This window comes from Salarias fasciatus, chromosome 13, assembly GCF_902148845.1.
Source record: "Salarias fasciatus chromosome 13, fSalaFa1.1, whole genome shotgun sequence".
NCBI lineage: Eukaryota > Metazoa > Chordata > Actinopteri > Blenniiformes > Blenniidae > Salarias > Salarias fasciatus.
Genome location: NC_043757.1, coordinates 13,990,579 through 14,016,495, shown reverse-complemented (window position 1 = coordinate 14,016,495; position 25,917 = coordinate 13,990,579). Strand labels below are relative to the sequence as shown.

Here is a 25,917-nt window from a genome sequence, read left to right as displayed (position 1 = left end):
TCTCTGTAGTAGCAATGTAATATTGAACATTTTGACATAAAAAAACAAAACAAAACAAACCCAAAACAGTTGGATTGGCCTTTGTGTAATTTGTGTTTTTGAGAATGAAAATTAATAATGTGTGTGTTGTTGTGTCAGAATCTTTGTGTGTGTTTGTGTATGAACTTTTTGCAACTCGGACAGGAAACCAGAAGTGGACAAAAATGATTTTCAGTAAAATCTTTTTGCAATAAAAATCAAATATTTGTGATTCAAATGATCTTTTTCCACATAAAAAGTTCATGATTCACTGCATTGATCGTGACTCTCTGAACCAGTCTGGTTTCCTGTTTTGCACAGCGTGCAGTTTGCAGTGAGATAGAGCTCAAGCAGCGCTTATTGTTTTCTCACATCGCTCTCCTTTGCTTCCCCCTTGATGTAGTTTGGAGACTCCCAGCAGCTCCGCCTGGTCCGGATTTTGCGCAGCACAGTGATGGTGCGGGTCGGCGGAGGCTGGATGGCTCTGGATGAGTTCCTGGTGAAGAACGACCCCTGTCGAGGTGAGGTCAAGAGATGAGCACGAGAGGGAAAAAACATTCATAAAACGGACATTTCAGTATTGATTCTGTCCAAAAAATATCATCAACAGGAAACAGTCCACTAAATATTATGGTTTTTATCATTAGTTAAATATTGAAATGTCTTCAACAGTCTGATGTGTGGATGTTGCTGAGGTTTTCATCATTATGAAATGATACATATGTATAAAACTATCCATTACTTAATTTTAAGTTGCATATTGTATACTGCAGATGGAAGTTATACACATTCGCTCCTTATGATTGTGATTTAGAACCTATGTTTAACCAAAAACAGTACTATTCTCTAGTATTAGTGTCATTCACTAATTTCTTATAAAAGCATCACACTGGGAGCTGAGCAGTTTTCTTTTTGGTTACGATGCATTAAAGTTCACGAAAAGCAATCAGTGGTTTTTACACATGTTCATTATTATAAACTTTTCTCACTCTATAGATGAAAAATCCAACATGCAGTTTATATAAAGCTGAATTTAAACAAAAACATAACTGAAATAATCACATGTAAAGAACCGGTGTGTATCTATATAATAAACCGCTTCCTTATCGCTTTGTTTTCTTGAAAAGCTTTAATACTCTGCTTGTTTCTGCTAACACCTGTACTGACGATACATTTCTGTTTTTCCCGCTGAACCCGCCTCTTCCTCCTGCTGAACGTCGTTATCGTTTCTTCTAGTTCATCACCACGGGAGCAAAATGTTGCGCTCGGAATCAAACTCTTCAATTACTCAGTCTCCTATAGGTTGGCAAATCTCAAACTTTCTCACCTTGCTCCATGAACCCACCAGTGGTATGTGTGTCTGCACATCCGAGTGTGTGCTGCTTGGTGTTGGCGTCCTGCTGTGCTCAGTACTACTGTAGCTGTGTGTGACTGGATGGATGTCATTCTCAGAAACCGGCTCCGCTCACAATCGCCCCCGTCGACCGGCTGGTTCTCATGCATGTGGTTGTTTGTGTGAGTCACCTCACCTGCCGTCACTTCCTCCAGGACTGTTGTAGGACATGACGGGGAAATCAGCTCTTTTTAACCCCAGCATGTACCGAGGAGCTTCTTTTGCAGTTTGAGGGGGTTTGCTGGAAAATCAAAGACACAGAAGTGACGATAAAATGCTGTAACATCATCACTGTGGAAATGATGATGTTCTCTCTTTATAACACTGTTCACAAAAGCAAAGCAGCATTTATTACACTTTGTTCCACAGTCTGCTTAAAACTGCATGAACGTTTCTTCAACTTCTTCACTTTAAATCAAGCAGCGAGATGTGTTTGGTTTGTTGTGTTAAGATTTGGTTTTCTTGGGTTTATAATCCTCTATTGGAAAGCTTTGGCTTGTTGGAGTATTTACAAACAATTCATTTCAGTTTTGATCAGGGTGCGATTTGTGGTTTAAAGCAGAAGGATTGTTGTTTTCAGCAGCTGTGTTGAGGGTGATGATAATGTTTAATTTTTTCTTGACAAGAACCTTTAGAGCAGACATGGACAAGCCAAGTTCTGAAAATTCATAAATAAATGCTTTCAAAGGTAAATTGGGTAAGTCAAAAGATAATAGTCAAAATCATTTTATTAGTGTTTTTATTTCAGTCTAAATGATCTGCAATGCATGCATGACTATTAAGATTAAAATTACAGTGATCAAAGTTTGTCATCCATGTTTCAGAACTATATTTTGGTAAAATCCCTCCAACTCTAACTTTTGACAAATATAATTTATTGCCTCAAGGTGAAACGTTGGCAACAATCTTTTATTTTTTTAAATACTGGAAATCTGAAATGCAGCCATAATTTTCCACTTAATGTGAGACGAATCCTTGCAGTTTAAGTGTTTAGAGTGAATGCTTGGGTTTTAATCTGATCGACATTCACTTGATTTTTTTTTGGTCCTGTCAGCTGTTACTGGCGTAGCTTTAATGTTTCTGCGCGAAGCAGCAAAAACATCTCGGTAGAAAGTTTTTATAGCCCTCCCAGCAAATCGCACCCTTGTTTTGGTGAACCAGAGGTTGATTCCACTACTGTTGCAGACGTCTGTTGGAAAGTATGGATGAAATGTAATCCTGCATGACTTTTCATGCTGTGCTTATTGTTGGAAAATGGCAGTCACATCATGGTAACACTTTATTTCTGGTGTGTGTAGTTACGTAATAATTTCCTCAAGGATTTTAAAAAAATGTTTCTGGAAAGCACCTTAATGGTTTCGTACTATTTGTAGGAAAATTAATTGTTTTCTAATACGTATTGGATAATATTCTTATCCGTTAGTTGAACTATTTTATTCAAAGTCGTGCAGTTATATCCTAAAAGTTTTCTATAAAATTTTGAGGGAATTATTGAATTTTGGAAATAAAGTGTTCACTCACCATCTCCATCACCACCATCAACTATAGTTTGAGTGAATATGTTTTGCCGGCGTGGCTCATTGGGTGTGTAACTTCTCAGCTAAAGGCAGGACCAACGTGGAGCTGCGAGAGAAGTTCATCCTCCCGGAAGGAACCACGCAGGTGATGGCGAGCTTCCGCTACAGAGGCCGGAGGTCTCGGCCTTCCTCTCGAGGGGCTTCGCCCAACAGATCCACGTCCAGTCAGAGCTGCCCGGTCCCGTCACACCAGGCAGCGACCAGCACACCCAAGGTAACCGGCTGCTCTCACTCCACAGCTCCTCTATCCTCTCTTTTATCCCCACCTCACAGTAGATCGATCACTCCCCCCGTTGTAATTTTCCTCCGTTAATTTGCATTATTTGAACATTTTGTGATTTCTCCTTTTCATCTAGTGTTTCTTGTAGTTTTTGATTTGTGAATCCATCTCTGTTTTGTTTCTTTTTGTTTATTTTCTTTTTGATTCACAATTGTTCCTCAGACTCCCCAATCCATAACCCGCAATTATGATAAGCCCTGGCTTACAAACAGCAAACCCTCCACTCCTCTTAAATCATCCGACTCCTTCGGGAGCCCAGGTTCATCCTCAGAGGTATCGTCACATGAGCAGAAAGCTTTGGACACGCGACCCAACTGAAACTGACCGCATATTTCACAAATAAAGACCAACATTTTAGCAGTAAAATTAATATATTTGTTGATCTATGATTGTAATTTTACATAAATGTGAATTTGACATAAATCCAGTGACTGACGATGCAGCGGTTTCATTTGGGTCTGATCAATCTTTCTGGTTAATGGGTTTAAGATTTGATGCTTGTGTGGACATAAAAAAATAAATCTGCCTCATTTTAAGTGCAATCTTATCTGCAATCAGTGCATGTCTGATTGTCAAATGAATATTTATCTTTTCATTAATAATACTAACAGCTTCAGAAAGACTGGCTTCAGGTGTTGCATATATAACATGTATGTTTGAAAACTAACTCAGCAGTGCTGTCCGCTGTTTGTTTTTTTGTTTTGTTCTGTCATTCTATAAACCCCGTCTTTGTCCTGCACAGCTGCATTCTCTCAGTTATGAACTAAAATAATTCAGGTCCTGGTTTTTCCACAGAGCGCTGCGGTTCAAGGCAGCAAACTGCGTCTTCCCGGGTATTTATCCGGGAAAGGATTTCAGTCTGGCGAAGAGGGAACCCTGATCAGCGCCGCAGTCCTGAAAGCTCGAGCGCAGACGGGAGGTGAGCGGAAACTGACATTTCTTGACATCCGTCAGTGTTCGCTTGTTCCCAGATATTTGTCCAGTGATGGAAAACCGTTCAAAGTTCATTTTTTTGAGATTTGCTCTATTTTGTGTTTCCAGAGTCGAGGAAAAATTCCAGTCGCCCGGGAAGCAAAGCGGGGAGCCGGGGGAGCAGCCGCCGGGGAAGCGACGCCTCCGACTTCGACATCTCGGACATCCAGTCCGTGTGCTCGGACGCGTCCGAGTCGGTGGGCGAGTCGGCGAGGACGACGCCGCGCTCCGCCGCCCGCCAGCACGGGGGGAAGCCCTCCAAGATCCCAACCCCGCAGAGACGAACCACGCCCACGAGCAAACTGGCCAAGGGATCCAAGCGATAGTCAGTGGCCTTGAAAACAAACAAACAAACAAACAAACACGACACGGACACTGGAGATGTTGACCTTAAAAGACTGCTAATGTGTTGAGTGTTATTTAAATTGTCGCGAAGATGTAAAATATTCTGTTCAGAGATGATATGATTTAATATTATGTGAGAATGGAGAGGTTAACGGCCTTGCGCGTTTGTTTTTAATGTATTTTATTTTTTGTGAAAACAAAAAAAAAAAAAAAACCATGTCAAATTGTTCTTATTGTATTTTATTTATGCAAAATCCTGTAGAGGTTTGATGAACACTAGAAATTCTGAGAATGACGAACAGTTAAACGTTCCTACACACTAATGAAGGGCAAAAATGCAGGTTCGCGCTCTGAAAGTTACTGAATGTACTGTACTTCATGTATGCTGACATTTGGAGTAGATGGTGAATTATTGCACCATTTCAGGCACTGCAATTATCTATTTAAGTGCTAATGTTATACTGCCGACTTGCATTTAAAGGGCAATGCAATATTTAACAATAAATCCCAGTGAGCACTGCAGAAACCTTTGAAAAATCCTATTTAAGACGAGTAGCAGAAACTTCGTAATCATGCTGCTTTCAAGTTCCCCCCCCCTCGTTTGTTTGTCAGCGACTGTAGTCCCCTTTTCTCGTTTCACCACTTCACGGCAAACGTACGCAACGACCTCGAAGAGGCGCCACTTCATGTAGACATTCTCTGTGCATCCACGTTCATGTGTCGGTTAATTTCGGTGGAGCTGAAATTGTTACTGTAACATTACTTTGTAATAATAAACCTGCTTGCAGAAAGCCACCAGAGACTGGTGTGGACCACAGCGTCGTCTTCACTTCGCTCTGCTTTTCACTCTTTCATTTATGCATTATGTGAAAAACAAAGAAATGGAATAGCATGGGCTGAGTCATACCTATGAAGGATTTCTACCACTAGTATAAGTCTCAGCTGCACTGATATCTACTATTTTCTCATCAGATTCTCTAAATTAGATTCTGTAGCTATATGCTGAATACTTTATCCCCGTAACCTGTGCTGCAGTGAAGGTGTGGTCTTGTCTGGCTGGAATGTTTGCAGAGCGTCTTGTGTTTAGCTGCGACATACTACATCTTTCTCCCATGGAGAGTGCAGATGGTAAAATGCTGTTTTTAATGGACACCAACTGAAACTGTGGTTTCTGACTTTAAGGGAATTATAGACAAAGTTTCAACGACAGCAATCTGAATCCAGCTGATGACTGCCCCAGTGGCAGTGTAAACACTAACAGCTCTCAAGCAAATAAGTAAAAAGAAAAAAGAAAACCTTGAAAGCTGCATTTTCCAACACACTAATAAGAAAGTGTTGCTTTGTTTTTTAAATATTATTCATTTTGTTGCTTCGACGGCTTGAATCTCATGAATTTTGCTTGCGTTTCCCAACTTTGATCGCTCAGGCTGGTTGACTGTGCTGCACTGTCTGATTGGCCTATGAGAAGCAGCAGATCCCCCTGGGGACCAAAGGTGGAGTGGAGCTCAAGGATCAGGCTCCTCTGAGATCCGGAGTGTCCAGTGTGAATGGTCCTCCTGTTCAGGTTAAACACTGGCCCCGGGATGGCACTTTAGAGCGGGATACATCTCCACCCCATGAACTGGAAAAGATCCACAAGCAGGAGCCCCGACACTTTGTTTTTCAGGAATATGTAAGTAATACTGATATTTTGGTCTTTACCTGATGCAGGCCTACATTTTGTGAGGCTATAGGTAATAGAAAGCTGGAGTTGGCTGGTAGATCTGGTGACTGAGACAAGGACAATGCAATTGAGTCTATTTGAATCTATTGGTGTAATTTGATGAATATTATAAAGCAGTAGATACAGAAAGTCTGAAATGAATTTAGAACTGCAGTCATCCCAATATAAAGGAAGTCAAATATTAGATTTTGTAGATTAGGTTAAAATTTTAAAATCGTCTATGATTAGTATATTGTGAATTACATTTATGACTGTGTGGGTTTGGTTTCCATCCATTTTGACTGTTTCACCTCTTTTTTGATTGACTGGTGTATATTCAATGTCACTTAACCTGATTTTTTCCTCGTTTGAATTGATGATATTTCATTTGCTGCACTACAGGCACTAACAGGTGACTTCAGATAACTGAAAATGCCAGCCTGCAGAAATATGCTGGTGTTTGCAACGCTCTCCTTGTTCTTGGGATTGTCCCATTGTCAAAATCTACCAAGTGAGTTACTATGCCCACATATTTTTTAATCTGTATCAATACAGCGGCCCATCACAACTGAGTTGATGAGTCTTGTTATTTGTTCCAGGCTGTATTTTGTTTAATGTGTTGGTCTCTGCCAGAACAACGTCATAGAGCTGATTTCTTTAGTCCTTCACACATTTTTTGGACAACTGACTCAAGAATTTGAGATCTGCTGCAATAAATGGTCTGCTGTGAGGGATTTCACCCTCACCAGCCTGCTACTGCTGACTGGCCAGCAGGTGCCAGTGTTTGTCAGTTCACAGCCTTTTGGTTTGCCTTCACAGCAGCGAACAGTGTGGGATTTCTTGCTCTCACACTGACTACATGTGCACACTCAAAGGTCAAGAGGTCATCTTGAGGTTGAGCTGTTAACGTGAACCTTCGAAGTCCAGATAATTCGGCTTGTTGCTGCCATAATCTGCTGCAAAATTAAGCCTCAAATATTCAAAAATGTGCCTATAACACAGATTTTACTCAAATGAGCTGTGAGGAGGACAAATAATATTTTTCTTGGAAGTTCTCTGTTATTTACAATGATAATATATAGTTTAGAAGCAAATGCACAGAAATTTCTCCTGACACACATGGACATTAGATTGAAGATACGTCCAGCGCTTTGATGCAGAATCAAGCTGAGCTCAGTGTTTGTGCTGTAAGGTTTCGATCTGCTGGAGGAGTTCCGTGTTCCCGAGGTAAAAGGGGTGAGGAGAGTGGATGGCTCTCAGCCTGAGGCAGTGGCCTACCGGGTCAACCCCTCCATCCACCTGCAGAGGACCATGAGGTACGGTGAGATCGCACCCTCATCTCACTGAAATGATTAGGAAGTCACTGAACGCACACTGAAATCTTTTCACCGGTGCAGCGGTGGTAAAAGGGTCTTTCTCCAGCTGTTTGGTGATAACATCCAGTTACAGTCGACTTTCAGGTTGTTTCATGTGATGTCCGGAGAGACTGACAGGAACCTGTCAACACCAGTGACACACTGGTTATACAGTGATTGGTTAAGTTTGACTTGAAAAGCTGTGTTGTGACTGCAAAAGACGGAATAATGAAGTCACAGGATCCTAAAGAGAACCTCCGAGTCTGGATAATCCACAAAATTAAAAAACACAAACAAACTACTAAACATGCTAACTCGGCTGACGTGTTTCACCACAGGCTGGACAACTTGTTCTTCAATCAGGATTTTTTTTAGACATTCACCTACAGTTTTTTTTTTGCCAGTGTGTTTTCGTAATGAATTCTTTTTAGTTTTTTTCATCTTTCATCTATGGATGATACTTTAAACTGTAGAGTTCCTTTGTGGATGAATAAAGCATCTAATCTAATGCAAACTAAGCAATCCAAGTAAACGCAGCTTCTGAAAAGTGGAAATATTTTGCTATGTTGACCTCTCTCTGTTATCAGTGTTATCAGCTTCTCTTTCAGTCATGTGTCTTCTTCTCCCAACCACAAACTTTACACTCAGATGGGACTAAATTATTGTTTCCACACATCAGACTGGATCTTCAGAAGACATGCAGTAATACAATCATATAACACAAATGCATTAAAGTCACAAATTAGTTATAAAAATACACAGAATAGCAATCAGAGTACTAAAAGTTTAGTGTTGAATAAATCATTGCTGCACAGCATCGTTAATATTTTCAAAGGATTTTTTTTTTCTTGCACAGATTTCTTTTCAAGCTCTGGTGAGAAATTCTTTCTACCTTTGTTGTTAAGAAGAAAAAAAACCCCAATTTACTATCAGTTTGAAAATCTGTGCAAGTTACTTATTAAAGCCTTTTTTACAACAGAAGCTTTTTTGTTCTCCGTTTTTCCTTTTGTGTTTTTTCCGGAGCCACACATATTATTTTAATTGTTTTGTGGAGTGCGAGCATCACAGTCATTTTTTTTCTTTTTTATAATGAGTCCGAGCTTTAACAAAGTCACTTCTGTTGATAGATTTGGCGTATAATAACGGTTTCATTTTAAAGTAGCCTATTCATTACATGAAAACAAAATGTAAAATTGACATGAAAAGATAAAATCCTTTAAATAAGATCATGAAATGCCTCGTGATAATGCGCTGATCACTGAACTACCTTGTTTTTTTGTGATGTTAGCCTGTTGGTTGCAGCGCACCTCCCAGAGCTCACATGTTGTTTTCATCCGAGCCCACAGTGTCTGACAATAAATTCAATATTTTCTTTCTTGAATGTAGTCCTTTGTTCACATAAAAAAAAAGAAAGAAAGCAACGACAACACAGCACTGCCTTCTGCTGACTATTGAAATCCCTCCCTTGAAAAAAAAAAAAAAAAACAGCACCAAAACAAATGTGGGCATTGAAAGTTCCCAGCTTTTATTCTAATGTGTGTTTTAAACTTCACTCTTCCAAAATAAATCCTTCGTGCTTTTAGGAAGGCTGCTTTGTGTTTGAAAGTGTCCTCTTGGAGTTGTACAGCTGTGAATCCTCCCTCCTGCTCCACAGCGATGTGTATCCAGATGGACTTCCCACAGACTACTCCATCATCGCAACGTTCAAGGTGACCGAAGACGCCGCCGAGGCCTCCTGGAGCCTCTGGCAGGTCAGCGACCCCGAGGGACGGGAGCAGGTGGGGCTGCGTTTCCACGGCGACACGCGCTCGCTGGACTTCTTCTACGCCGGCCCTCGGGGGAGCCAGATGCTCAGGAGCTTCCACGGCGTGGAGAAGCTGTTTGACGGAGAATGGCACAAGCTTGCGCTCAGTGTGAAAGGCAGCCGGGTGAAGCTGCTGATCGACTGCGAGGAGGTCCGGGTGGAGTCCATAGATGAGCCGAGGCCGGTCATTCGCCAGGGGTACACCGCCATCGTCAAACGGGCTGCAGGACAACGCAGAGTGTCTGTATGTTTACAAAGGAAGAGCAGCATTTTCCCCCCTAGTGTTGATTTCTGATCCTGCTTCAAGTTCTCCCTTGTGACTCGGCAGGTGGATCTGCAGCAGGTCGAAGTGTCGTGTGATCCGGAGAAGGCGTATTCAGAAGGCTGCTGCGAGCTCGCCAGTGTGGTGAGACCTCCACGATTCAACACTACCCTCATTTAACCATGATGATAGGTGAAAACATTGGAGATCAGATGACCACTGGAGGCTATTAAATTAAAGTAATATTCATGCAAGTACTTTCACACTAATACTGAAGCAACCATTCAGCTGACTTATTCTAATAGGTTGGATCATTTGTTCGGAATACCACTTTTGCACATTGTACAACTCTGATAGAAGCTATAATGCTGCTGTGCTATGTAAATTTGATTTACATGGATTTAATAAAGCTCATCTTATTTTGGTAATTGAATGTATTGAGAGGTGCATTTGTGGATTTGGACTTTTGCTCCTGTCTGTTTCTGGCAGTGTGGAGGGTATGCAGAGATCGGTCTCACTGCTGGAAGAGCATCTTGCAAATGCATGCATGGTCAGCCTGGTGTTCAGGGTCCGCCGGGGCCAAAGGTGAGAGGAAATGTGGTGTATGAGCAGCGAACCGGCCGAACATGCTGATATGACAAGTAGAATTCGGACTGGCTCATTTTTTATTCCCCTGCAGGGTCACAGGGGTCTTCCAGGAAAGGACGGAGACCAAGGACGGCAAGGAAACTGGGTAAATTGAGATGCAGTGTGTCTCTCGGCGCTGCAAATGTCAGACCTGGTGTCATGCTGGTTAGTGCACGTCCCAGTGTTTGCTTAATGCATTCTCAGCATGAGCAGCATCCATTTCCTGTTGCCGTGCACAATAAAGAATTAAAGTGGCTCGAGGGTGAGTAACACTGTAAAACTTTCAGTTGTGAGACGGCAGCAACGCTCAGGAAAATGGCGACAGAAGCACAACTGAGACACGACCGGATGGAAACGGATCTGGAAGCAGAAGCTCTTTGTGACAGTAGAGTCTGGAGTTTCTTTCATCGTCTGAAAACCTGCGTTAGCTTTGATTTCAGAGAAAAACACAAAGCAACACAGACGTGACGATGTTCTTTATTGTTCTTATTTTTTCTTCTTATTATTATTATTACAACCGACAACTCTTGTATAATTTCCCCTTTAAGAATCTGTTAATGTGGCTTCACAGGCTTATTTCTAGCGTGAAATATCTTCAGTTATTGAAGTGTTTTTATCTTTGTTCCTTGAGGCTTTTAGATTAACCAAAGTCCCTCATAAAGGACGAGATTTTTGTGAATATTTCACAAATTAAGGATCCAGTTACACATGCATGAGTGACTGAACATCTATTCTCACATTTACATCCCTCTGAGAGCAGCAGATGTGATTATTTCCACTTTAGATTTATGCCTTGTTAATCCCTTTGAAGCCGAGCGGTCGCCGCTGTTAGAGCCGTGTGTCTTTTTTAAAACAGCCCGGCTAACATGTGTTTAAATAAGCCCTTCATTTTTTTTTTTTTTTTTTTCTTAATAAACATATGTGACGGTTTGACATTTAATGTGGCCTTTGCTCTGAAACAAATCCCCCATGATGCCTGAGCAAACACATGTACGTCTGCGGGCTGGGAGTACATTTCCAGAGCCGTACATGCTACATATTCATGTCTTGCCTCGCAGCTGTGGCTCATCTGGGAGTAAACATCTGCCTTGTGTAACGGGTTCAAGCTTTGACCTTCTGCCAGCTTGTGAATCACAGAGCCCCGACTTGTTTATCTCCTCCGCTGGCATCCGAGGAGGGCATTTCCTGGCACAGATACCATGAGCGGCCCCGTCTTTGGGGCGGTGGGTGGTCCCTTTGCCCGTCTGAGCTATACGGCCTCAGAAATGCTGTAAAAGTTCACGGTCATGCCTCGCGCCTCGCTGTCGGCCATCTTCTGAGGTTGACCCAAATCCAGCTGACTGGGTGTAAAAGACGGCGTTTCGGGGGGATGATCCTGTAAGCTGGCAAGACAAAGACATCCCGGCCTCGCTGGATATGTTTGTTGACTCAGTGAAATACAGCCAATTGGAAAACACTTTCCCCTCTGCTGCTGAGGAAGTCCGCATCTGTGCAAACAACACTGATCCGTGCTGTTGTATTCATGACTCATGTTTCCTAACTCCTGCCGATGTAGAGTTTCCATTAATGGGTTTGAAAGAAGTCCGATTAGAACGTATCGCATGTTCGTAGTCAAAAGGATATATTAGAGATCAAAGGAATAATTTATGTTTGACAACACCGCAGTTTGGCACCTAATTAGCATCTATGAACATATGTCTGTGAAATGATCTGCCTTTTTGTGGTTGTCTGAGAAAATAATAAAATGCAAACATGGAATTTAAGGGGGTTTCAGAGTTTCTGAGAGGAGGGAAAGGTCCCACTTCCAACTTGGAGAAACAAAGAGAAACACTGGTGGCGTCAACATGACACCGTTTGTGCATCTATTAGAGAATTTCTGAATGATGCACCATAGAATAAAACTAGCTGCATAATGTTTTTGCTCTATCTTTAGTATTTATCCACCTGTGAAAGCGATCTGTGGCTTTTGGAAGAAGACATCTGTCATTAACTCTATAACTTTTCTATCTAGTAGCTGTCCTAGTTCCATGAACACACCTATATAAACTTCAAATTGTCCTGAATCTGAATCTATTCCTACTCTGTATTCAAATCACAAATAAATGAGAGTTGCTATTTGTTACGCAACATGATCGGTCGGCCGGTATTTTGTGAAAGAGAGTGAAAAGAGAAACATCTGTCTGGTGAGAAAGTTAATACATGGAACAGCCTTCTTTTTTTTTTTTTACTGCAGTGAAATTTGGAGTCTGTAGCTGAGAAACAAGTGCTGTCGAGCCTTCACGGTTCACATGTTTAAATCTGTGAGACGGAGAAGACACCAACATTTAGATTTTACAGGCTGTTTAATTCACAAGTAGAAAATTGCAGAAGAAGTCACGAGTTTAGTCAATCATAAAATCAAATTTGTCTTGCAGGGGATCCGTGGGAACACCGGGGATTATGGGAATATTGGCGAGGCAGGCACGAAGGTGAGATGCGTTTTAATTTGCCCCTGCCAGGGTTCCACTTCAGCGTGTCTCTTATTCATGACGCCTTAATGAAAGTTCTTATTTATCCTCAGGGTGAAGAGGGGATCAAAGGCGAAAAAGGAATGAGAGGACTCTGGGGCCAAGTGGTATTTATCACATACACTAATCATCTGATTCACCCCCAAGTGTTTCAGATTTAGATCAATGGGACATTGTGTTCACAGGGGGATCGAGGTCCTAAGGGGCTGAAAGGATTAAAAGGTGCCTCAGGATTCAAGGTAGATAATTCTACTGATATCAGAATTAATCAAATAAATTTAATCCTATGCTGAGTTCTTGAAATGATCAACATTAGAGCACAGCTGAACATATTAGAGCTTAAACGGCCTCTTGATGGTATCAACAGGGAGTTCGGGGACCTCCTGGAGACATCGGAGAGACAGGGAAACCCGGAGAAGTTGTAAGTTAAGCTTTCAGGAAGTAGGTAATAACTTTTGCTGATGATCATGTGCTTACTGTATTTCTCACCTTTTGGCCTCTTGTTAGGGCAGCAAGGGGGACAGAGGCTTTGACGGGATCCCTGGGTATCAGGGAGTGAAGGTACTTATGGTTTCTTTGAGCTTTTTTGCTTTCTTTTCTCATTATATTTAACAGAAAGCCACCGATCTTTCCTTTTCAGGGTGAAAAAGGCGGTATCGGTAAAACAGGGCGGCCTGGGAGCAGAGGAAAGCAGGTGGGTCGCTTTGGGATTCCCTCTTTCATAACCCACAGTGATCCTCCAGATTCTGTGTTCACTACATTTAAAATCCCCTCATGTGAGCCTAAAGAACCATTAAATCATCTCTAATGTGGCAAAACACTCGAAGGGGCGCAGAACCAAGGATTTTGACTTATATGGCGTCTCCATAAACAACATTAGTCCGTGTGGCTGGAGCTGGCTTCCACACAAAGGCCTGAACTATATCTGCGATAAACGTACTCCGCGCTGCATGCCGGAAGACTCACCGGTTGACCGTGCCGCTTACAGGATGAAATATGTAGCAGATCAGTCGTTTATGGGGCTAAAAATGATGATTTGACAGGGAATTGTTGGAGATCCAGGAGAGAGAGGAGCTGCAGGGGAGAAGGGGAAGCCGGTAAGTAAACACAATGATATGGTCTTTTTTTCTTTTCTTTTCTTTTACTGACCATAATGTCTGTATAAACCTGTTGAAACCAGGGTATTCCAGGGCCAGTGGGACGAGACGGAGTCATCGGACTCAAGGTGAGACGCTCAAACCGTCGGTTTTACCTTCACTCCATAGAGGCCTGTTTGATTCTACCGTTTGGATTTCTTCAGGGAATCATTGGAGATCCGGGTTTGCCTGGCAGAGACGGTGATCCAGGAATAGAGGTAACACGATAATACCTACATGTCGGCTCTTTAGAGGCGGAGCTCCTGGGTTTTTATGCGGCGACTGTCGTCTGCTCCTCGCAGGCTTATCAAGGGCCGCAGGGCCTCACTGGGAAACTGGGACGCAGCGGTCTGAAGGTACCTCGCTCAACATGTTTTGTAAATAAAAATAAAGCTTTTTTTGTTTGACAAATTAGCTCGTGACCATGTGTGTCTTCTACAGGGGGAAAAAGGCCCCCTGGGGCCTGCAGGAGAAATGGGTCCCCAAGGCCAAACTGTAAGTCACATTTCAGTCGCTGAAGACGAGCGAGCAATACATTCTGTTCGCAAAGTAGTTTGCCATATTAAAGGAAAGCAAAGAATGAAGCAGTCCGTCAAGTTTGGTTAATAAATGTTTTATCTTCAAGGGCCCAAGAGGTTACAAGGGTTCTGCCGGGAAGCCAGGACGACCTGGATTTATCGGCCCACCTGGACCGACTGTGAGCGCTCCAGATGAATTTCCTTGACTCCTACATAAAGGAGTGTACTTCAAGCTATTACAATGTGTCGTTTCTTTACAGGGACATGTTGGTGTGCCTGGGAAAGCAGGGTCCAAGGTAATACATCCGTTACCCATTAGAGATGTGAAAGAAGAGGAGAAATGACTGTTCTGCTGCGGCCGTGCAGGAAGTGTTTACAGGATCCATAAGCCACACAGAATTCCACATTTGATCCAAACCAAAACCCTTCGCTGGTTTGGAAAAGCAAGCTTGTATTTAGGTCCAATGGCAAATCAGATAAATGATATTATCCAATTAAAGCCCTAAATGTGACGAGAGTCGACAGAAGAAAGCAGTTCAGTGATATAGATGAGAGGAAGGCCCTCGGGGCTGATTCCCTCCATCTGGACAGCAGGTCACAGCCGCTGCTGAACTCCCCCTCAGGACTTGTTCTCCATGTTTGCAGAGTGTCCCGAGCAAATGGAAGAGACACATTTTCTTTCAGTAACCGCTTTTACGCTGTTTATTTTTTTCCGTGGCGCACACTCGAGCAAACAAATTTGATTTGAAGAAAAAAGAAAAAGAACAGAAAGAGGGACTCCAGATTGAGAGCAGAAAGCCATCGCTGTTCTGCTTTATGATCCAACTTCTTTTAAAGAGAGGCTGATAATTCAAGACGATGTAAAGTGTGTGACTATATGGATAAGTAGATGAAGGTGTATGGACTGAGTGTTTTGCATGGCGGCCTCCACTGGCGTGTAAATGGGACTGGCAATGTAAAGTGCTTTAGCTGTAAAAAGCAAAATCTATTTACATTCATTTAATACAAATTGGAAAATGAAAATGATGCTGAAAAGCACAGATCTTCCTATAAGTCACTGAATCATCAGGTAGACTTTGGACACACTGAACTCCGTAGAAGAGGGCGATCACAGAGCAATTGGCTCAGTTAAAAACAAAACTTTATCAAATACACACACAAAAGCACAATCTTGAAATCCTAATAATCAGAGTAGAAGCAAACATAGACCAACGTCTAAGTTTTAATCCATGGGCCAAACGCTGTGAATCACCAGAAAACCAAAGGTGAATATTTCATATTGGATTCGATGTTTGTTTGCTGTACAGGGTGGCACAGGAATCCAGGGGATCAAAGGAGGTAAAGGTGCACAGGTATTGCCTTCAGTATTTTATTTTCTCGTCTTCGCATCACGTCGGCTTCATTTGTTTTTCTTATAATTAGTTTGTTTTTTGCTTTACAGGGAGAAAAAGGCGTGAAGGGCCCAAAAGGACGGGTGAGCCGACTCAGACGGACGATTCAGACGCTTCAATCATGACAGAAAATGTGCTCTTTATTGTGATCATTAGCTGTGATAATTATAACATTCTACTAATTATCAGATCCTTTAACCAATGTTCTTCTCAAATATACCATGTTGTTCTGATATTGGTACAGAGCAGGTGTGATGTTTCCATGCACTTGAAGATTTCTGCCACTCCTAGATAGAAAATCCTTCACTTGTCACGTTCTCCCTTTTTGCAAAGTGAATAGTCTGAAAAATGTATGAATCAAATAACATTCCAGGCATATCTGCAGCATCTGGGGATGCGATAAGAGCAGTGACGCCCACAAGCGCTCCAAAATGACTCTTTCACATTTCTCAGCTTTCCTCTGCCAGATTTAAACTTTCACCTTTGAAAGCGTGCGTTCGTTCACGTTTCACACGGAACTTTAATGTGTTGAGAGTTTAATTAGTTCACAGTTATGAGGCAGGCTGAGAAGCTGCAAACGTGAATTTTCGTTGCATTGCGACGACACTCTGGCTTCATCCGGCCGACCTTGTTGATTTGTCCTGTAGGTTGGAGACCGGGGTGAGCAGGGTCCTCAGGGAGGCCGGGGGAAGCGCGGCCCCGCAGGCCCAGATGGACGCTCAGGTCCTGCTGGAGTTAAGGGGGTTCGAGGTGAAGGAGGACCAGATGGCTTTCAGGGGCCTCCAGGCCCACCAGTGAGTAAAATCTGAGCCTCGGTGTGTGTGTTTTGGCTGAAATTGAGAGTGCTTCATGTATTAAACTGCGTAACTGAGATTTGAAGCGCTTCTCCTGAGTATCCACTGTAACTGGCACCTCGTCTGCTCCACGGCTTTAGCAGCTCTTCATTAGAACTCACTGCAGGAATGGCCTGTAGTGTGGCTGTAAATCCATAACTCGGTGGTAGAAATGATCGATGATGTGACTCGTCCTGCAGCTGGATGGATGTGATGCCGATTTCTCACCCAGGGTCCCGCGCTCCCAGCCCAACACGTGATCGAGGTCTGTAAGAAGGTGGTCCTGGAGCAGATGTCCACCTTTGCTAACTCCGTGAAGAGAACATGTGCCGCCGTCTGCCCTCTGTACGGAGACGTTCCCATGGGCGCCCCCGGCCCGCAGGGCCAGACGGGACCCCCCGGACCTCCTGTGAGTTCAAACACCGATCGCGAGAGACGTTTCGGAGTGTTCCGGCTGACGCCTCGCCTCCTGCAGACCTGTAGCAGAGACGCAGAGCGCAGTTCGTTCTCCATACATTGTTCTTTTTTTTCCTTTTTTTTTTTTTTTTTTTTTTCTCTCTCTCCTCTCTGGCTGAGTAAAATGCAAACACATTGTGAGGGTCTGGACCAGAGTAAAAGAGCTGAAGTATTTGGCAGAAAAGCCTGGAATGAAAACATTACGATTTTCCACGTCTCCATGAGGACAAATAAGGAGTCACAGACTAGACACTTGGTCTGTGCTGAATGGTTTTTGGAGAGTATCGAGGCTGTCCTTGGATTGAAAAGCCTTTTCCACATTATTACACAGCGTTGAATCGATTCATGTTCCACAACTTCTAATCACACAAGACTCTTCAGCCGATAAACCTTCGATACAAAAATACTCCATTATTATTAGATAATCGTCACTGATCCCGATGCTTTGGTGTTTCTTGCCAACAGACGCGCTTTCCCAACAGAGTGTTAGTTAGCAGACTTTTCATGAAACCTTGATTTCAAGGATTACACCAAAACGCTCAGAAGATCAGCCGTGTGTTTCTCTGTTGATGCCGTTGCCAGGGGGATCCTGGTAACGACGGTGTTGATGGAGAAGTGGGACTACCGGGATTCTACGGAGAAGCTGGCGACCCGGGCCAAAAAGGAGCAAAAGGTGGGACAAGTGCAGTCCTGACAGATTTATTTAACTCTTCATCTGTAACTCAGTGATGCTTCTTTAAGGAACATCCAGCTTTGGGACAAAAGGTCATTTTTACTGAGAACCTGCATTCGAACTTTATGTTTTTGACTGAAGTAACACAAATTTCACATTTATCTACAACTTATTACCACATAAACAAAGTGTGATTAACAAGGTGACACATAGATTTCGCTGGATTTCTTCATTGAGTCCATTAATTTTGCTTAATTCCAACTAGCTGCCAACTATCGTCAAATAAAATTAATACAAATATGAAATTTCTTCGATTTAGAATTAGAACAACCTGTTGAAAAGTTTTAAAAAGCTGCATTCGGTCGTGAGGATGGCGTGATCTGGTAGAAAGAGGCACAACCGGAGCGTTGGAGCCGTTGCGAAACGTTGCGAGGAACAGGCTGAGAAAAATCGAGACTCTTAATCAGGAGTGTCTCCAATTTATACACTGAGAGCCACATGGAGAAAAACAGCTTAAGGACAGTGCCAATCAATACGAGGTGAGTTCTCTCCGCTCACGTGCTTGCTTGTGTTATTCATACTGTATATAAAACTTTATGTAACCAGAAAACATCTGTGAAGTCCAAGCTGTTTGATATTCCATTATAGATTTTTTTACTCATCACGCTCAGTTTATTTACTTTTACTTTGGAGGACCGCTCGGTCTGTGAAGACACGTCTCTTTGTGGCTTTTTGACAAATAAGAATCTGTTAAGTTTTTGGACGTACACAACACTTTGTTTACTTGCTTCAGCAGTCCCAAAAAAATCAAATCTAGCAGTTCACACACGTTTGGACAAACACATACCGACTGTGATCAAGCTGCTAATTCTGGTAAAGTCATACGGCTGTCATCAGAAGTTATTTCAGCTTGGGTCGCAACAATAAATACTGCAGCCAGCGTCTGCTTTGTAAATCAGAGGCAGGATGTTTGAAAGAGGTGAAAGGGACCCCGGCCTGTTGGCAGGTGGATCTGGAGGGTCGGTCTGTCCCACCTGGTACAGCTGGGGAGAAATCTCAACGATGCTTCAGAACAGAGGCGTTTATTGCAATATATTTATTGTATTTTCTTTAGTTTGCATTAATTTACTTTTCAAAAGCACAAGAGCGTGTTATTTTAAGCTAATCGTGCAATTTATTGAGTGCTAAATTCTTTCACCTTCACAAAAAGTCAACTATGAGTATAAAAAGTGTCGTGTGTGTTGAATTAATGTACCTGACCTTTTTTCCAGCACTGGAAAGACACACTGTGACGACACGACGTTCCATCATGAAACTTACTTAATGAAACCGCTGAATCAAAAGCAGCACAGACTTATAAATTCAGTAGGTATCCGTTCTAAAGTCCAGTTTATGGTTTAAAGCCCGAGAATGACGTCACACTCGCACTGCTTTCCAACGGCAGACCAATGAAATCCAAGAATATTTACAAGGTGTTTTAAACACTTATTTAACTGTGATCTCAGCAACACGTTCACTCTTTCATCAGTAGAGGGTTTCTGGCTTTTCTAAAGTCATTCTTGTTCGTGTGTGTGTGTGTGTGTGTGTGTGTGTGTGTGTGTGTGTGTGTGTGTGTGTGTGTGTGTGTGTGTGTGTGTGTGTGTGTGTGTGTGTGTGTGTTTCGCAGGAGACAAAGGAGATCAAGGTGATAAAGGAGCTAAAGGTCATGGCCTTCCTGGCCACACTGGAGACCAAGGATCTAAGGGTAATAACTTTTTATTTTTTTCCAACTTCTTCAGTGATAATTTAATCATAACAGGACAAATTTATTTGCGTCTCTCTGACGGTTCATCATTTTGAAAAATGCTACGACTGAGCTTTAAATTCCAAGTAAAGGCGGGGAGGGAGGTTTACAGTCAGAGTGTTACTGGCTGAAAAAAAAAAAAAAAAAAAACCCGACATTTTTCACTGGAAATTTTTTGCTTCCTGGAATTTCTGAAAACCAGCTGTACACGGCTAACTGAGCAGACTGCAGAGCCCGAGGACTCATCTGACGACTCTACCTCAAACGCAGGTCAGCGCGGACGTCCCGGCCGGGCCTTCGACGGCCAGCCGGGGAGCCGGGGGGCCAGGGGTCACGTCGGCCGGCCCGGACTCAGGGGTCACGCGGGACTCCGGGGACCTCCGGGGGTCTGCGTCACTTCTGGCTGCGCTCAGCCTGCCGCCGCCGCCGCGGGGACGCCTCAGCCAGCGCCGCGGAGGTTGAGGAATCGCTCATAAAGTGGAAAAGAGAAAAAAAGGGAAAGAAAGAAAGACGCTGAATTAAATGTTGAGTTCAGAGGAGTAAAGAAGAATTTTTGTTAATATGTTTGTTCAAATAAACTGAAAATTCCCATGTAAATATGCAAAGGTTCACTTCTATGATAGAAGCCACCAAAGACAAAATACAATATATATGTATAAAAGCACCATCTGATCTGATAGATTTATTTAAACTGATTTCACGAGTCTTGAGTTGTCTTTAAACGTCTGCTCTTTATAATAAAAATCTGAAACAGACATTGAAGTCAAGACAGTCTATCATTATCAGCTTCACTCATCCAAGTGCATCACTTATCAAGAAGTGTTTATAATAAATGAGATGTGAAAGAGGGCTAACTTTCAGGATTTTTTGTTGCATTTTTTACAATTTATCTGAATTGTTTTGTGTAAAAGTAATTTCATTAAAATGCATATTTGATTCAAAAATATACACACCTGCCAGCAATTAACCTAACGAGATTCACCAATTAGCCTCCATACCTGGAGAAAAGCTTCACACAGAAGGAAGGTCGAACATACGACTTCTTGGTGTGAGACTAGAGTGGTAAGAGGAAATATTTTATATCTGCTTCTGTTTTTTTGACAAACTGGAATCCACAAAGAACTAATGGGTCACATTTTGTTGAATTCAGTAAATTTGTGCAGCCGCAGTGGATCTTCAGTAGAATCTGTGGCGTGAGGTTTTCTTTTTTTCCTTATTCAGAAAACTGAACAATAATAATAATAATATTAATAATGATAAGCTGTAATCTGCCATTTGGAAACACCACTGATATTCTGAAGGTAAGAAAACAGCTACAATAGCCAAACATAATCTATAGATTAAAAAAAAACAACTACTTTTTAACGTCTAAAAATATATATTTTTTATATAATTTTTTTTTTAATATATATTTGTAAAAGGAACAGTTAAATTAACGTCATGCTGGATAAAATTTGGGACAGATCTATCCATTCAGAGATTCCTATAGATCCCAACAACATAACAAGAGAATCTTGAATTTTAAAAGTCTTTTGAAAGCCCTGCTTTCCTCCCAAAGTGATTTCTAGGTGGTGTGAACATTGTCTGACAACGCTGAACATCTTAGCGTTGGGAAAGCTCCCCATCGAGATCAATACTGTGAAAACACTTTATGCCACAGGAAAGTAACTCACGCTCCTCTCTCGACTGTCATATTTCCAGATGGGAGGAAGAAGCAGTGACTTTTGGCCAAAGTCAGATGTAAAAGTAAATAAACCGACGGCGCTCTGAACACTGCAGCCAGGCAAAAGCAGCATCCGAACACAGCGCTCCGATCTTACATAATAAGCTTTTATTTGCATGAAAGTTTTGACTTTGTTTTATGGGACTAGAGTGATTATACATGAGTTCAACTGGCAAGGGAAAAGGAACGACCTGCAACCTGTGCTTGTTTTTTCAGAGGTTGTTGTAGTGATGGGAACAAACAATGACACAAACAGCAATATTTCCCACATGGCGGCTCACGGGATACCGTTACTCCGAAGCAGTTTGATTCCTGGCCTGCGTGTTCTTTCCAGCTGAAAAACCTGCTGCTCACGTGGAAAGGAGACTCCAAATTACTCCAGTGTCTGGATGTGTTATGGAGCAGGGCCCACGCCACATCCAGGGGATTCCTCCCCCGCTTCGTCAGAAATGTATGCTGGGAAAAGCTTCAGCGGTCCCGCAGCTCGTCGAAGACATGACGAGCCGAGAGAAATAAAGATTGCTTTCCACTGTCAACATTTGTTAAACAAACACTTATAAGAGAAGAAATAAGCTGTGAGCTCCGTGTGTGGCTTTTCACAGTCTTTCCTGGCTCACGCCGGTTTCCTCAGAGGAGCCCGTCGACTGTCGGCCATCGTCCTCCTCCCCTGTGTGACCGCTGCCTGGTGGGTGCCATGCCGCTCTGTTTTGTTCCATCAGAGGATGCTATGGCCATCTCTGTCATGGAAACTATTACACACGCCGATTATCCTTCGAATTTCTCTTTCTGGGCTCAACCACTTGCTGCAGACAGGCTCGCTAGTTATCTCTGCGGCGAACCAGACGAGCGATGATGATGATGAAGATGGCTTAATGCGTGTGAGTTGTATAACATGGCCGAGCTTCAAAGCGATGGCACCAAAACTGAGGCTACGAGACGGAGGGTTGACATTGTCCTCAGGCAGCCAATTCGAAGTCGCAGAGCAACTGGTAGTTACTTTGACTCTAATCTAATTAAAGCAAAGCAGAAAAAGCACTACTGGGTTTTTTTTTTTTGCAGGCGTGAAAGTAAGCAGAACACTGGTGCTGTTTAAGTCCAATGGGGGATAAATGGAGGGTTCATATGGAGCTGGGAACCGGTAAATCATCAAAAACTTCCCGGTGTTTGTGTATCTATGCATTTTTTTTTAATTATTTTATATTGAACCAACCATAAAGTGAAAATATCTTGATTTCAGCATAGAACACACCTGGAAGTGAAGTCTACTCCTTCATGTGTTCCCTACTTTGGGAGATGTCAGTGTTTTTTGTCATTTATCTGCAGCTTTCTTGGGGCTGACTCAATTCAAGTGAACAATGCCAAGTTGTAAGAAGAAGTTTTGCCCCTGGAAACTTTACAAACTTGCAGCGGTATGAACAGACCAAATGACTAAATAATAACTGATCACTATTCAAACCAGGTACAACACATGGCCGGTGGGCCACAACCGGCCCAGCAGAGGGTCAAATCTGAGCCCTGGGGTGAGCTTGCAGAGTGTAATTAATTAATTAATTTATTAATTAATTTTAAAAAAAGGTTTTGTAAAGACATTTAATAAAATGTCCATGTACAGTTCTGTATTTGCACTAAGACAATAAAAGAATTTTAAGAATTGTGGTTATTTAAAAGATTGATTTAACTGTTCCAGCCAGCCCTCAATCAAACTGAAATGGAGCGACCTTCCAACTAATTAGAGTCCCCTGAAATAAATAATTCTGACCAGAAAAACGTGGAAGGTATCCAGATTATTGGTGGGTACAACTGCTGTTTGTGATCGACATTTCAGTTGTGGAACACTTGTCATTTTGTACCCTTGATACCCTGATTGATTTTAGTGTTACAGCAGTTTGTTTTTGGATGTTTAACATCCATTTACACCCTTGTTGAGATGTACATTTAATGTCTTTTGACGTTCTTCATAGCCCCACCTGCTCCAGGTGGGATTCAGCCAAATTATTTCCACATTGAAGTTCTTTCCCTTATCCTTATCTTCAGTGCTCATCCGTCAAGACAACCTTGATCTCGATCTGAACCTGACAAAGAGAAACCTCATGTAGTCATACATCTAAAGCTTATCTGCATGCCATGTCTCTAAAGTCATTACCAACTCCAGCATCCTGCTGTGCTTATTGACTGTGTGTCCAACTTGAGTTTACTTTGTTAGAGGAGCACAACCTTATCTTTCAGGAAGAAAACCTCTTCTAATGAGGTCATTTCTATTTGAAGTATGTGAACAGGGCTGCATAGCGGTGCCGTGGCGAGTGCTCTCGTTTCAAAGTCTGGGTGGATGTAGAAAGTGGATGGATTCATGTTACGTCCATAGATGACAGCAGGAACAGTGGAGAATAAACACTGGGAGGAGGCATGCCTTTATCGGCATTTTTTAGATAAAATTTTGTTAAATTGACCAAACATATCCTCGTATGTTCATATTTTTCTTCTTTTCATATCTTGACCACAGTGTTCGGGTGGGAGGGTTAAAAACCCAAGAAATTCTGCAGTTTTCAAAGTTTTTCAAAAGATGAAAAAGCAGAAGACCTTCTCTATTTTGAAAGTTTGTAACTGGAGTTGGTTCCTAATACTCAGCAGCATGATGCAGGGGGGCAGACAGCCTCGGGTGTTAGAAGTCTTAATGCTCAGACGTGTTCTTAACTGCAAGCCTTTGGCAAATATGACTTTATAGCCTGAAGCTGAACTAAGTCTGCATCCTGCTGCTCTGCTCTCCATCCTCCCCGTTTCACTTGCTCATTTTTTTTCTTGCTGCCATTTAAATATATATTCTGAAAGTTGTAATTCAGACGTGTCACTATCAGTGTAGGGTGTTTATTTTTTGAGTTTTGGGCCACTATCTTTGATAAGATATCTACATTCTATAAATAAGAGTCATCAGAAAAAATGGTTTAATTCAACAGACTCTTTTGCTTTCACTCATTTTAGCTACCTGCATGCTCATGTGCAGAAAGGTTTGCACATAGTTGAATACAAAAATCAAATATCAGCAGTTAAATCCTTATTTTTATGAATGTAACAGAAACAACAGCTTTGCCTCCAAACCTGAATCGTATAATCAGGTTTTGTGTGGTCTTTATTTCAAAACTTAAAAATCTTTTTGCAGCACCAGAGCCAAAAATGGCTCTACTGGCTGAGACTGAGACGGGTTGCAGACCACTGATTGAATTCAATCAAGGCTTTTCGGCAGATTTCTTCATGGCTCTTTCAAAGAGAAATTTTAATTGAGAAAAATGAATCATTTGCCTGTTTTCTCAGAAAAAGAAATGAACTAATGGAAAAGAACATAGAATGATGATCATTCTATGATAATTATGATTCTGATCCGTTCTGGAGATTGTAACACTTTGTATGATGGAAACATAATCATAGCATGAGAAGAGTTCAAAAACTAGACAAGAAATGAAAAAACTAAATTACAAATTCAAAGTTCTGGTTAAATTTTTTTGTGACTATACCTATGTATTAAATATCGTAAGCAATAAAGTTTGCTTTCCAACTTTTTGGTTCCCAAAGCACTTAACATTGTTTATCACATTCACCCATTCACACACCAGTGGAGGTACTCCGTCCCACCGTCAAGAGCAGTTTGGGGTTTTACACGAGGAGATCAAACGTTCAACCTTCAGAAAGACGACTGCTCTGCCAACTGAGTCAAAGCCAAACCTTTAACAATTTTAAACTAAAGTAAACAAAGAAATTCACCTGCACCCACAAATGAATTGATGAACTTATGAACCTCACACTTTGCCCAGTGTCAGAACTATGGGACTTCCTGGATTACAGCCGTCTTAATTCATTTCAAATGCATCTGAAAAAGCCACGTTTCCAGATCCGACCACGTGCGCATCAGCGTCTCGGTCGCTTGTGGGAATAAACACACAGATTTCCTGCATGTGGTTTCCTTCATGTGCACCTCCTGTTGGTTACAAACCAACGACCAAAATAGTCTGCAGAGAAGGAAGATTACTCAGCATTGGAAAGTCTGGTCTAATCAGCAGCTTGGCCACTCCCCGGCTCCTTCCAAACACCAACTCCGCATTTTCCTTTGAGATCCACCAGAGTGTGCTGAGGCTCAGGGTCAACAGGGCCTTCATCGGGGACTCACTGCAGCTCTCTACCAAGAATACATATTTTAGATGTGATATGGCTTTTCAGAGGTAAAGTTCCTAAAAGCATATGACTTATTTGAGTGGATTACTACATATTACTTGTATTACATTCACATATAATCATGCTTATGCTTCAAACAGTGTACTGATCGTTGTATATGGTGAACATGAACATGTGATTTGTAAACTTGTGCTTCTGTAAAATAACGGTTTTCCTTAATCTTGACTGTAAAATGACACTGTGCTGCACTGTGTGTGAATCTGCTCGGTTTACTTTAGCTCAGTGGATATGATCATTTGTTCACATAAAGATTTAAAGAGGCTCATCAGGAGGGATTATTTGTGTTTATGTAGTGTATTTTGATGATTAATCCTGTCCTCCACTGATACCTCAACTTGTCA

The 25,917-nt window shown here is 42.0% G+C and overlaps 2 protein-coding genes across 3 annotated transcripts in view; both read left to right on the top strand.

The window, feature by feature from the left end:
• Nucleotides 1-4,783, top strand: part of dst (dystonin) — a 98,700-nt gene extending 93,917 nt beyond the window's left edge. For both annotated transcript variants that reach the window (XM_030106091.1, XM_030106092.1), the window contains 6 exons: nucleotides 422-539; nucleotides 1,255-1,320; nucleotides 3,012-3,202; nucleotides 3,431-3,541; nucleotides 4,064-4,187; nucleotides 4,310-4,783. In XM_030106091.1, the coding sequence (XP_029961951.1) occupies nucleotides 422-539; nucleotides 1,255-1,320; nucleotides 3,012-3,202; nucleotides 3,431-3,541; nucleotides 4,064-4,187; nucleotides 4,310-4,566 (867 nt within the window). In that variant the 3' untranslated portion in view covers nucleotides 4,567-4,783. The remainder of the gene's footprint in view (nucleotides 1-421; nucleotides 540-1,254; nucleotides 1,321-3,011; nucleotides 3,203-3,430; nucleotides 3,542-4,063; nucleotides 4,188-4,309) is intronic.
• A 2,363-nt stretch (nucleotides 4,784-7,146) lies between these two features.
• On the top strand, nucleotides 7,147-20,108 carry LOC115399277 (collagen alpha-1(IX) chain). Its single transcript, XM_030106567.1, has 26 exons — nucleotides 7,147-7,162; nucleotides 7,480-7,603; nucleotides 9,297-9,690; nucleotides 9,775-9,852; nucleotides 10,198-10,293; nucleotides 10,388-10,441; nucleotides 12,750-12,803; nucleotides 12,896-12,949; nucleotides 13,028-13,081; nucleotides 13,210-13,263; nucleotides 13,350-13,403; nucleotides 13,483-13,536; nucleotides 13,886-13,939; nucleotides 14,023-14,067; nucleotides 14,143-14,196; nucleotides 14,281-14,334; nucleotides 14,420-14,473; nucleotides 14,604-14,675; nucleotides 14,757-14,792; nucleotides 15,804-15,848; nucleotides 15,938-15,970; nucleotides 16,535-16,681; nucleotides 16,953-17,129; nucleotides 17,759-17,849; nucleotides 19,516-19,593; nucleotides 19,903-20,108. The coding sequence occupies exons 1-26, from the start codon at nucleotides 7,147-7,149 to the stop codon at nucleotides 20,106-20,108; spliced, it is 2,232 nt and encodes a 743-aa protein (XP_029962427.1).
• The last annotated feature ends 5,809 nt before the right edge of the window (nucleotides 20,109-25,917 follow it).

What these genes read in the sequence shown, in the direction of transcription:
- LOC115399277 (XM_030106567.1), top strand. An exon ending in AAGGTGCCTCAGGATTCAAG is followed by an intron (nt 13,082 to 13,209) that starts GTAGATAATTCT and finishes TGGTATCAACAG; the next exon opens with GGAGTTCGGGGACCTCCTGG. An exon ending in ACGGTGATCCAGGAATAGAG is followed by an intron (nt 14,197 to 14,280) that starts GTAACACGATAA and finishes TGCTCCTCGCAG; the next exon opens with GCTTATCAAGGGCCGCAGGG.